The sequence below is a fragment of the Mustela erminea genome, chromosome 7 (assembly GCF_009829155.1).
Source record: "Mustela erminea isolate mMusErm1 chromosome 7, mMusErm1.Pri, whole genome shotgun sequence".
In the NCBI taxonomy this organism is placed as follows: Eukaryota; Metazoa; Chordata; class Mammalia; order Carnivora; family Mustelidae; genus Mustela; species Mustela erminea.
The window spans coordinates 1,449,083-1,461,909 of NC_045620.1; the positions used below are offsets into that span (position 1 = coordinate 1,449,083).

General features: G+C 58.8%; 1 protein-coding gene across 3 annotated transcripts in view; it reads right to left on the reverse strand.

Annotated features, from left to right (window-relative positions):
* Nucleotides 1-4,129: 4,129 nt before the first annotated feature.
* OSBPL2 (oxysterol binding protein like 2) overlaps nucleotides 4,130-12,827 on the reverse strand; it is a 36,620-nt gene continuing 27,922 nt past the window's right edge. For 2 of the 3 annotated variants that reach the window (XM_032350144.1, XM_032350145.1), the window contains exons 10-14: nucleotides 11,048-11,171; nucleotides 9,578-9,706; nucleotides 8,405-8,528; nucleotides 7,431-7,521; nucleotides 4,130-5,439 (exon numbers count right to left, since the gene is read on the reverse strand). In XM_032350144.1, the coding sequence (XP_032206035.1) occupies nucleotides 5,337-5,439; nucleotides 7,431-7,521; nucleotides 8,405-8,528; nucleotides 9,578-9,706; nucleotides 11,048-11,171 (571 nt within the window). In that variant the 3' untranslated portion in view covers nucleotides 4,130-5,336. Of the gene's footprint in view, nucleotides 5,440-6,682; nucleotides 7,237-7,430; nucleotides 7,522-8,404; nucleotides 8,529-9,577; nucleotides 9,707-11,047; nucleotides 11,172-12,827 lie in introns of those variants that run through there. The other variant, XM_032350146.1, reaches the window with a different exon arrangement.

A 12,827-nucleotide genomic window follows, 5' to 3' on the forward strand; every position in this document is an offset into this window, starting at 1 on the left:
TGTGCTCTATGCTTTCTTCTACAAGTTTTATGGTTGGGGCCCCGGGTGGCTCAGTCGCTGGGCATCTGCCTTCGGCTCAGGTCGTGATCCCGGGGTCCTGGGGTGGAGCATCAGGGTCCCTGCTCAGCGGGGAGTCTGCTTCTCCCTCTGCCCCACCAACTTGTGTTTATTCTCAGTCAAATAATGAAATATTTAAAAAAATAAATTAAAAAAAATAAAAATTTTATGGTTTTGGGTGTGACATTCCGGTCTAATTTTGTAGAGGGTGTGGGGCAGGGGTCCCGCTTTCCCAGCACTATTCGTTGAAAAGACTGTCCTTTCCCCTTGTCATCTGATCCTGTATGTTGCTGGTGACTATGAGACAGTACAGATTTCATCCAGTGCACACGGGTGACTTTCACTGTAAGTTAGGGCGCGATCCCACTTTGTGTGGCTACGTGCTGTGAAATCGGGGGCGAGCCCACCTTCCTGCACTCCCTTTTTCTCCTCCACTGGTTGGACTGAGGGAATTGTGGGGATTAAGCACCCAAGACGGTAGGTACTGGCTCTGGCAGTGCTGAGTGCTCCATGATCCCTGTCATCGGACACCGCAGCCCATAGGGGGGAACCTTATCTAGGCACCTGGGCATCCCAAGGGCATGAGCATCTCAGGGACCGTCTGTCCCTCTGACCAGAACCACCATGGCTATCCAGAGGACTGTCTCCACTCAGCTCATACTCCTGGAAAGTATGCAGCTGCTGGGTGCCTCGGACAGGGGCCAGGTAGCAAGGACCCTCGAGTCATACTACTGTGCTCTGGGCATTTCATTGCTTTCAGCAATGGGTTCTGATCCCCAGGACAGAAGAGAGATGGTCACTCAGAGCTCCCCACCGCTCAAGAGAACACAGACCCCTTCACCCGTCCAGTGGCCCGCCTGGTGGTGTCACAGGTGTCCCTGAATTGCCTCTCTACCATGACAAGCAGTTTTCTGGAACATTCCATTTGCTGGGCCAATCCTACAGAACACACAGTCCAAACCTCTGGCATTGGTGCGTGGGACTCGTCCGTAGCCCATCTGCAGCCCTTTCCAGAGAGGCCAGAACAGCTGAGACAATGAAAAATTGTTCAGTGCCAAACAAATGTCAGTACAACCCATTTTCAAAGAAATCTGTATTTGGAGCTAGGGTTTAACACTGACCTTCGTAGATCTGTACCAGTCTACCCCCAAACAATCCAGGAGTGGTTGATTCTGTTTATACAGACGGGTGCTGCCGGTTGTTATATATTATAAAAATAAATGCATCTCACTAGCACGCGTTCTCGCCTGACATTTTCATGCTACGCTGACAGGATAAACAGGGCTGAAAGCTGGCCACGCACGCGCTCGCCAGGAAGGGGGACCGGTGTCCATGCTGTTGGCCGCTGTAGAGATCATGCAGCCCTTTACTGACCGTGTGACTTGGGGCAATTTGCTTGTCAAAGAGGCAAACCAGCTGTGCGACCACTGGGCTGACTGTCCGGTAAACCCCCAGTGAGAGACACCAGACGTGCCACTCTCACGTGGCAGAGCCCACACACGGAGAACAGGGAAGCCAGCCAAGCCCCGCGTGACTCATCCTGAGGAGGGACCCCAATCTTTGTACCCACTGCAGACCCAAGAAAGTCCCATTTTTAAAAAAATATTTTAGGGGTGTCTGGGAGGCTCAGTGGGTTAAAGCCTCTGCCTTCGGCTCAGGTCATGGTCTCAGGGTCCTGGGATGGAGCCCCACATCGGGCTCTCTGCTCAGCGGGAGCCTGCTTCCTCCTCTCTCTCTGCCTGCCTCTCTGCCTGCTTGTGATCTCTGTCTGTCAAATAAAGAAATAAAATCTTTTTTTAAATGTATTTATTTATTTATGTAAGAGCAAGAGAAAGAGAGAGAGAGGGAGCACGCACACGCGCAAGCAGGAACACAAGCCGGGGGAGTGGCAGAGGGAGAAGCAGACTCCCTGTGAAACAAGGAGCCCGATGTGGGGCTCGATCCCAGGACCCCAGGATCATGACCTGAGCCGAAGGCAGACGCTATGACTGAGCCCCCAGGTGCCCCCAAGAAATCCTTTGGAAGACGTCTGAAAGTCTGGGTGCCGAGACAGAGACTGGACAGGGAGGGCGCTGTACTAACCGGACTTTGCCCCAGGCCCACCCGTCCCCAGGGGCACGCAGCTCCTCCTGACCCTGCCCTTCTCCCCTGCTCGGCGAAGGCCGTCCCAAGGGGAAGGGTTACTGGTGCTTCTGGGCTAGGAAGCGTCCCAGTGCCGCCATCCTCCGTGCTCCCTGTGGATACTGGAGACGGGCAAAGCCAGTCAATCACCATCCCTCTTGGGGAGCACTTGTCGAAGAGCCAGTGTTCTCAGAAGCAGCTTCTGGCCAAGGCTGCCCAGAGGGCTGGCTGATCTCGGGGAGCCTCCTGGCGTTTCTCTCATCCTGCTCTGATTTCCTGACCCTGTGTTCCAACAAGGACCCGCAGGCAGGTGCCCTGTCCTCTGCATTCACTGTAAACACCGCCCAGTGGGTGGGCTCCAGGTTCCGTCAGACAGGAGGCCAGTGCCTCAGGCCCTGGGCCTGCCTGGGGCTCCCAGAGGCCGCCAGGCTGCACCTGATCCCTCTCCCAAGCGCCAGGCCCGCTGGGTCTGCTGGGGGGTCCCCCACACCAGATCGTGTGTCTGGCAGGTCTGGGGGCAGCCCCTCCCGCAAGCACAGGGGTCATAAGCTTTGCAGGTGGGGTCGGAAGGGGCTGTGAGGCCGAGGAGGCGCCCTGCCCGCGACCCCTTGACCTCCATTCGCTGACATCTGGAGCAGCCGAGGGCCTCCGGGAGCACCGTGTCTGCGGAGAAGGGCCCCTTGGACCCTCGCATCCCAAGTCCGCCTGTGCGGAGGCGAGAGTGCTTGGGCGGGCCTCAGCGTCTGTGGCAGCCTGGCGTGGCCTACTGCGGTGACGTCCCTGACCTGCTTCTCCACAGCCTCCTCCCAGGCACGCGCCACACCCACGCCGGGGCCACTCCAGGGCAGACTCGTGCTGGCTCCGCGCCCCAGACAGGACTGACCCCAACGTGAGGTGGCCTGTGAGGTCTGGTCAGAGCCAGGGGCCCCAGGGCATTAGTCCATATTAGACACAAGACAAACTCCAAGACAGCGTCTGTCTGTCCAGAGCGAAATCTCCAGGGCCCCCTGATAAATGCACAGAGTCCAGGGCCACGTAACGGAACCCAAACTTCAAAGGGGAACAAACCCAAATTTCAGGTTCTTTGGGAAAGCACACTCTACTTTTCATTCCCCAGGGACATTCTAAGCTACAAAACAACTCTAAAAAGCTCCTGGGCCCACACGGCAAAGCCACAAGGACATCTGAGGCAGCCGTCACAGTCCGCACAGGCCTAATGCATAAGCACCAGGGGCTTGTTTTTTTAAAAGCATTTTCTACCAAAAAACTCTATTACAGACCAATATCTGACAGCCGAGATTATCAGGGGAGACAAAGGAGCAGCTCTAAGTTCACTTACCAGCATCTGCAGAAACGGCAGGTTGAAATCTGTAAGCCGAGTGACCAGGGACCCGCAGACACACGAGGCCCCGGCGCTGGCTGTCCTGCTCCTCCAGCGCACGGGCCAGGCCCATGCAATGAGCCCCTGAAACCCGTCCTTGCCGGCCAACTTCAAAGCCCAAACCTTGGGGCGCCTGGGTGGCTCAGTGGGTTAAAGCCTCTGCCTTCAGCTCAGGTCATGATCCCAGGGTCCTGGGATCGAGCCCCGCATCGGGCTCTCTGCTCGGCGGGGAGCCTGCTTTCCCCTCCCCCTCTGCCTGCCTCTCTGCCTACTGGTGGTCTCTGTCTGTCAAATAAAAAAATTGTTTAAAAACAAAAGCCCAAACCTTGCTGGCCAATGACTGGTGGCCGTGAGAAATGGATTTATCCAGAACAAGTCGCTCAAAGGCCCTCGACCCTGTCACACAGGGTCCCCCACTCAGACAGCCAAAGTCTCCTCTCGGAATAGCGTCCCCTGCGAGCCTGCACCAGCCGCCCCGCTCCGCTCCCCTCCAGCGGATCACCCTCGGTTCCCCCCCACACTGGGCCTTCCGGCGTCCAAAGGTACAAAATCAAGCCTTCAGAACAAGTATTCGCTTTTAAAAGTGTTTTAATTACAAATGTGATGTTGAAGCCTGGACACACAGTGACGACACCCTCTCCCGAGAACCCGCCACTCCCTACATGAGACTGCATGTGCCTGAGTGTGCAAGTGTGTGCAAGCCGTCGGCGGAAGGCCTTCCGCTCGGACCTCTGCTGTGCCCTGTGGCGGTGACATTTCTACAGAAAGACCACAGTCACTTGAAAAGATGTTTGCTAAATGGACATACGCTTAGTTTTTGTTAAATAATTTTAATCACAGGCTGCTCTGGGCCCTCCTGTGGCGCCCGCCCGCTGGGACTCGCCCGTGTCTGAACACATGCTGGGCAGACGGGGACACGACCGCGCCACGGGTGTGGGCAAGACGCTGCAGGCCAGGACACTGGCTCTGTGATGCAGCAGTGTGGCCCGCGCTGACGAGGACGCCCTGGTGACAACAGGAGCGGACGAGGGCAGAGGCAGGGCTCCCTTCCCCACTGGGAGCGGCCCAGGGAGTGCGGTCAACAACCCTCGAGGTTTCCGGCCGGCCCGGAGTGTCAGGGTAGTGCTTCCTCTCGGACAGACAATTGGGGATTAATGCATATGCTCTTCAGCAAAATACCATTCAAGTAGTTTTAACTTAAATATTTTAAAAGTAATCTTTACATTATCGAAGACTGGTAAAAAATACAGAATCTGACAACTTTTCATTTCATTCAATCTGCTGCGCTGACAACCTCCACGCCCGCACTACCGTCATTCCTGGCCCGGGTAAAGCTCCTCCAAGGACTTCCAGATCCATCTTCCCTGTTACTGGTTCACATCCGACAGTCCCGGGAGCCCCGCGCCCCTGCGTGAGGAGGACGACTGTGGAGGGATTTTCGACTATGGGAGCCCCTCCCGGTCGTGGCTTTAGTTACGAACTTTCCGGGGAAGAGGACGCGGTCAGCGACACAGCCCAGCCACGTCCCGTCGGCCGAGGGACTGCAAAGGGTTTCCGTTTTCCACCCTCGACGGGAAAGCCCAAGTGAAGCTTTACAGAGGCTGCGACAGTAGTAGAATGTTTGGCAAAATCGAAAGTTAATTAGAATAAAACCCCCACCGGGGACGGTGGTGCCGCTGCGCACACGGTCGCTGGAGAAGCCAGTCTCTGCGGCGGCCGCAGCTCCGGGCAGCCGCTCGGCGCAGTCCAGCCTCCGGTCCCGCGGCCGCTCCAGCCCTCAGTAGATATCCGGGCAGCGGGAGAAATTCCGCTCAAAGTAACCCCCCGTGTACAACCAGTCGGGGGTCCCCGTGTGCGGGTTGCTGCCCTGGTGGAACCACCTGCAACACAGACGAAGGCTCGGGAGGCCAGGGGCTCGGGGGGCGCACGCGGTCAGGGCTGTGCTCCCCTGGGCCTGAGGACGCGGCCCCCCACGGCAGCAGCCCGCGCGACGACTTCAGTTGAGAACCTAATCATGCCTGATCACGCCTTCCCTGAGATGGACGCGGTCCCCTACGAACAAGCCTGGGGTTCGCCAGCCAAAGCCCAAGGATTGAACAGAAAACACGCCGCGCCAGCAGCAGAGAAGACTGACGTCCGCTCCGCGGGGCCTGCACCTCTCCGGATGGGAGCGCACACTGCTGCGCCCTCCCGCGGAGCCTGCGTCCGGCTGTGCAGAGGGGAGAGCCAGCGGGTGGAGGGGAGAGCCTGAGGCCAGAGGGACAACCGTGGCCACCACCGGGCCACGTTTGAAGCCCTGCGCCCTAGGAAGACCCCACTGGCTCCTGTGGGGCACCTGTGCCCCTGTGCCATCCACCACCCCGACCATCCCCACCCCCACCACCGTGCGCCCGCACCTGCAGCCCTCCCACAACCCCACCCCCCACCCCAGGACCCCCACCCCCTCCCCCAAGCCCCACCCCCCTCCATGGCACCGCACCCCCACTGTGCTCCTACTCTTGCAGCCCCCATCCCCTCCCCCTGCACCCCTCCTTACTCCGCCCCACACCTCTGCAGTCCCCCTCCCTCCTCTGCCCCTGCAGCCCCCTCCTTCCCACCCCTGCGCCCCTCCCCCGACCCCCTGGGCCACCTCTACTTCTGCTGCACAACATGAAGACAACAGAGGATGCCTGCAAGTTACCGCAGAGTCGGTGTGGGGGGCTCACAAAGTAGAAGTCTCCATCTTAGGACAAAATATCATTATCTCCACAATGTACTTTTAAAATCAACTACTTAGACAAAAACAACGAAATAAGGTTAACTCTTTCCAAGCTTTTTCTAAAAGGAAGCCAATTCCAAATATCAAACTCCTAAAAGCACGGTATTAAATCAGACTGGGAGCCCAAGCACAAGGGGTCAGCTTTAAGAATGTCAGTCACGGGGACGCCTGGGTGGCTCAGTTGGTTGGACGACTGCCTTCGGCTCAGGTCATGATCCCGGAGTCCCGGGATCGAGTCCCGCATCGGGCTCCCAGCTCCACGGGGAGTCTGCTTCTCCCTCTGACCCTCTCCTCGCTCATGCTCTCTCTCACTGTCTCTCTCTCAAATAAATAAATAAAATCTTTAAAAAAAAACAAAAAAGAATGTCAGTCACGTAACCATGGCCGGAGGCTCCCGTCCTGGAGCCTGAAGCGTGATGGGAAGGAGCGGAGCACACGGCGCACGGCCGCCGGATCTCTGCTGTGGGGTCGCGCGTGAACAGACACGTTTCTCGTTACGCTTCAGCGCCACAGCACTCACCTCACTGAGCGCTCATCGCGCGGGGCATTGTCCCCTTGCCACTGACAACTGACAAACCACAAGTCCCCACGATTCCGCAGGGAGAAAGCAGGCGGTGGCCCAGGGGGCTGGAGGGCAGCGTCTGCTCTTTCTGCGTCTCTGTCACCTGGTCTGAGCACGGGTGCGTCCTGGCCGGCGGGCGCCCCGGAGCACACAGGGCACCGTGCCCCACCCCCCGCAGCCCCTCAGGCCACCTGTGCCACGTGGCAGGTGGCGTGGAGAGCAGCCAAGCAAGTGGCGGGGCCTCGGGTGACGGCTCAGCACACGGCTTCTTCTGTGGAGCTGCCTGTCCGAAAGCTGGGCCTGCCCCCCCGCTAATGGCTTGGTTCAGATGACGGTTCCTTCTAAAACCTGCCCTATCTGAGCAGAGCGCACGGGGTCAGACACGCTGCAGGCAGGACCGCGAGCCCAGGTCTGAGGTGACCTGTGCCTGCACCACGGGCCCGTCTGCGCCGTGGGCCCCACGCTAATGGGGCCCCAGGAGAGCTTCTGCTCAGCCCCACGGGCACACGGAGCCCTCAGCACTCCCCCCCTCCCAGCCCCCGAGGCCTCACCTTGTCTGCCACTCAGCCTCCCGTTTGGCTCTCTCTCTCCGGGCCTCCCTCTGCTTCTCCTCCAGCCGCTCCTTCTCCTGGCTCGCCAGATCTGGGGGCCAAGCACACGACAGGACTGATGGTGAAGCTTCCGGCCGACCTCAAGCAGAGCAGGGTGCTAAAGGAAGCAGACGCCGGGATGCTCCCACCCCAGACCTGAGACCAACAGTCACACCGGCAAGAAATGTCGTCGGTAAGCCAAACTCCGTCATGAGCGCACGGCGGCGCCCAGACACCAGTGGGGCCACGGCAAGGGGCCGGCTGTGGGCCCGCCCCACACGGGCATGCCGCACAACCTGTGAAACAGCACCACGCAGGGGTGCGGTGAGGCTCGTGGGCAACCCGACCCACAGGACAGGGGCAGCAGGAGCCACTACCCACAGACCCGGCCCGCAGGCTCAGCTGCCATGCGGGAGCCCAAGGGCCGCTGCCTGGTCGTGACGGCGAGCTCAGAGGCTGGGGTCTGCACGTCACCAGCCCACCCTGAGCGGTCGCTCCACTGAATGCCAACTGTGTACACAAATCCCAGGGCCACTTCGAACAGCCCTCTGGGGAGTCATGGGCTGCTGACCTGACCAAGGCAGCAGGAGAGGGAGCCTGCGGCCAGCTCCCTTGTCACACGGACGTGTCCACGGTACATGAACGTCTGAGCCTGGGACAGGGGGCCTACTTTTAATGAGCAAAAGTGCCGTCTTTGGAATGCCACCCTAATGTCTGCTGACACAAAGCCTGGGGGTCTTGTAGTTTGCATGTATTCTGTTTCATTGCCTTTTTCCTGTCATTTAATTGTATTGTATTTGCAAATGATCGGCCTGCAACGAGCTAGCATCCTTAGAGCTCTTCCAGCACAGAGAGAGCACAAGATGCGCTGTCCTGCGCGTGCCTCTCTGTGCACCTGCGGCCCGTGGGCCCCTCCCCCCAGCCCGCGTGCGCACCCATGTCTCCGTTCTCCATGCCGCGGATGTCAGGGCGCAAGCGGCAGTCCGTGGGGGCCAGGGTCTTCTCCATGCCACTCTGCAGCTCGTTGAGGCTGACAGTGAAACTGGTGAAATTGTACATCTGGGGAGAAAGGCACAGACGCTGTTACTCTATCAGCCCTGGACTGCGCACGGCTCATAGCTCGAAGCCATGGGAGCAGCGGAGGGTCACCCGCTGCCCCACTGATCCCCCGCCCAGGTGTGGCCCGAGAGCCACACAGCGTGCCCCCGCTCCCCACAGGTACGGGGAAGGCCCGGGCACCGCCTGAGACACAGGGGTCAGAGCCAGGGGCCGCGGCCACCCCACACTCCAGCTCCGTTCCTGGGCCCGGGGCGCACCCAGTGTCTGGCAGGCAGCTCCACACGGATGGAGCCAAAGGACGGAGAAACGGGCACATTTTGAAAGATGAATTCCCGAAATACATAAGCCTTTTCTTCGTTCCCAGATACTGCTCACATCCCGCTGAGAGCAAACCCTAGCCGGCTAGCTAACGCAAGGGGACATCTGGTTTCCTTTCACTTACGTACACGCGTTCCGCCACGTTAACAGGACGTGAAATACAATAGGAAACCGTGAAATATGTTTATATATGATTTACATACAAACAAAATAATTAACAGTAGATATTAAAGTAAGTTTATTGCACGTTATTACATTTATTATACAGTTACTTTATATATGGTACGTTATTGTACACAGTATGACCTTATTATATGTGATAGAAATCAAGAATACACACCAAAATGCATTTAAGCCTCTAAATTGATAAGTGAGAAAAACAGTGCCTCAGACCAACCCTGAAGCGCCTTCAGGCCCTGGCGGGCGCAGGTCATCCAGAACAGACGGGGTCATGCGCGGTGCGAGGTGGGGCGCCGGCTGGGGCGCGGCACGCCCGCACATGTGGGCAGAGCATGGCCTTCCCTGCGGGCCTGGCCTTGGCAGGGGCTCCGGGATGGCCAGGGGCCCCCACAGGCTCACTCTGCAGCACGGTCCTACCGGGGGACAGAGGGCCCCTAAGCTCCGGGACAACGGCCTGAGGCGGCGTGCGCACAGCCCCAGGGAACAACTGAGGGGCCTCGCCAGGGCTTGGGGGCACAGAAAGGCCTGGACCTGCAGGGGGGCGTACGAACCTGGGCAGAGTTAGGGGGCCGAGTATTGACCCTCCAGAGTAGCTTGCTGCCGGGAATGACCTGCACCGTCTCCTGAACCTCGGGCACGGTGTCTACCACGTCGCCTTCGGCTTTCTGGGAGCCGTCGTCCTGAAACACAGAACACCTTGGGACGGCCGGCCCGGAGGCACAGCTCTGTGTGCGCAACTGACCGGCCAGCGGCGGCCCTGGGCAGAGCGAGACGCGCTCACCAGCAAGGAGATGCGGTCGCGCTCTCTCTGCTGGGGCTCCCCCGAGAGAGGGCAGGGAATCGGCAGCAAGGCAGGGCCTTCCTGGGGGGAGAAGCCCACACAGTTCCAAGCATCGCCGGCAAGTCTGCTCGCCATGGGAGGGGCCACGCCATCCCAAACAGCGGGTCGGGTTCGAGCTAAGGGAGGCTCTCCTGAGCCGGAGGCAGTCCCCTCACGCCACAGCTCGGCCCGCAGTCGAGGACTGGCTCGCACCTGGGGTTTCATGGCATCTCAGCACTTCCACACTGAACCCCAGCTGGAGAGCACCTCAGCAGAAACACAACAACGACCACCTTACTTTGCAAACTCAGTGGGGCCTAGAGAAAGAAGTGGGGCCTAGAGAAAGAAGTGGGTCCTCACGTGCTGTTCCAGAATGCTGGACTATGACACAGTGGCCTCAGGAACCCCCAGCCGACTCCGACAGGGTGACCTGCTGCTGGCCGCAGGCCACGGGGTTGCTACCAGAAAGTTCGGTAAAGGCCGCTTAGGGATGAGTGTCCCCGTAGGACTCCCTCTCACATCTAGGTCACCCGAAGGGCAGCGGAGCTAAGTCCAGTCCCCACGTTCTTTAAACGGAACCTTCCTTTTCTCAGAAGCCAAGAGCACGGTCAGAAGAAGGCCACAGAGCCAGATGCTGACGCCCTGGGGGAGGCCCAGCACCTTCGGGAGAGAGACACTGAACACTCTGGGTCAGGCCCGTGACTTCTTACCTCACACTATCAGACGCCTCTTGTGAACTTTCTAGTCTGAGGCTCGAGTAACTCGGCCCGAGGGCACCAGAATCCCAGAGCTCCCAGGGAAGCCCTGAGGCGAAAACATTGCAACTGTGGGACATATCCTGAACTGAAAACACAGGCACGACACTCTCCGGGTGTCTCAGCAGGGTGTAAGCGAACCAGGCTCAGGGAGACGGCAGGTGCACCAATAAGCGCCCAGACCGCAGGGTCGCCGGAGAGAAACACAGCTGTGGGTGCGTTCTGCCAGGCTTAGGGGGACGTGGTGGCACCAAGGAACCCCAGGCCCGCTGATAACACAGCCTGTGCACAACCCGCACGCAGACGAGCCCGAGCCCCACGCAGCGTCCGCACGAGCAGCCAGCCCGCAGACGCACGTCTGATTCCCAGCCCCGGGCGCCAGCAGCCGGAAGCCCTGCCCCCACCCCCACCCCGGGGACCACCCCTCGGGGGGAGCAGCCCCTTACCGGCTGCATCTTGCTCGGCAAGTCACCTCTCCTCTCCCGTTTCCTGAATGACTCATACGCAGCTGGGTCAACGCCCCACAAGCACTCTGTCCATTTCCCATAGATCATGAAGAGCTTCTTCTTGCTGTAGTCAAAAGAAATTTTAATTTTTTTTCTAGTTTATCATTTTAGTAATCTCTACACCCAACTCGCAACCCCAACGTCAAGAGTCATGTGCTCTTCCCACGGAGCCAGCCGAGCAACCCATCAAAAGGAATTTTAATCCTGAACCATTCATCTAAATGTGCAGCACCTGAATCTCGGCCACGGAATAAACCCCCATTCTAACCTGCCTTCTCATAAGTCTTAGGACTTCTCTGGACCCAAGTGCAAAGAGGAAAATCTGCCTTTTAGGGTCCCTACTCGGGCCTGATTCACCAAAGCAACGAAGAAGATGGGGACACACAGCCCCGAAGGGGAGCTGCCAGGGCCCTGCCACCAGAAGATAAGAAACAGGGGCATCGGGTATCACAGAAGCCTGCGGCCCTGTCGCGTCACCGTCCCTGAAATGCACGAACTTCCACGCACGGTGTCCTCCCCCTCTCCTAGAAGTCATGTCAACAGCCCTTCAGTCTCCGCGGGCGCTGCCTGTTTTGTTTTGTCTTCACAACCGCAAACTGGATGCCCGCACCGCACTCGCCCTGCTTGCTTCACGAATGACAATCTCTGGGAACCATCCAGACCAGCCACCAGAGCACTCTGCCGATTCCAAAAGAAACACCGACAGAGCTGGACTGTGTGTGTGTTTCTTTTCTGCTTCGTCCCACGGCGGGGGGGGGGGGGGGGGGGGGGGGTTAGGGCACAGTGGCCACGCGCTCCTGGAAACGCTACCCTGGCAGGCGTGCGACATCCTGGGAGGCTCCCGTCTCGGCTCAGCCTGGAAAGCTGGCACGTGGGGCCTGGCGGGGGGACACTTGGCCAGTCCTCACTTAACAGACACCTCGGCCAACACGGTGTGTCTCCAAGAGGGAAGAGCTCACCCCAGTTTGGGACAGAAAGCCAGAAAATCAGAACAGGGCCGGCAGCCCCTAGTGGTTGGTGAGCGTGGCCCCGAGGTGCGGCCCAGACTCCGCGCCCACTGCTGCGTCTGTGCACCCCGAGCCCGGTCTCCTCCGGGTTGTTTCTGCCCCAGGGAGAAGCTGCTCGGGCGCTGCTGGCACTCTTGGCAGAAAGACGACGGGGTCCTCCCAGTCTGCGGGCGGAGTCCTGACTTACATCGAGGGGCAAGGTGGTCACAGCCCAAAGCCTAAAAGCATCTCACAGGCCGTTTGAACAGGTGACTTTCTGGTACCCAAGAGCAGGAGGGAGCAGAAGCGCCCACCGCTTTACTGGGGAGACTTGTTTCTAATTAGAAACATGCAGGGGCCCCTGGCTGGCTCAGTCCGTAGAGCAGGTGACCCTTGACCTCTGGGCGGTGAGTTCAAGCCCCACCCTGGGCACAGAACCTACTTTTAAAAAGAAAAAAAGAAGAAAAGAAAACATAGAGCTTTGGAAGCAGACAGGAAATCCATGACATTATATGAAGCCTGAATTCCTTATTGTGGGAAAAAAACGAGAAATTTGAGACCAAAACAGAAGGTAACCCAAAGGAGCGAAGACCCCAGAAAATGCGCTGTGACCTCCTGACCGTTTCTCTCCTCACAAAGATTTCAAACGTCCCTCCCTCATCGCCTGGACGGAGCCCGCCAGTCACACAGGCGGGGGTCCAGGCCTTGCCCACGGCCCGCAGCAGGCGCTGCCA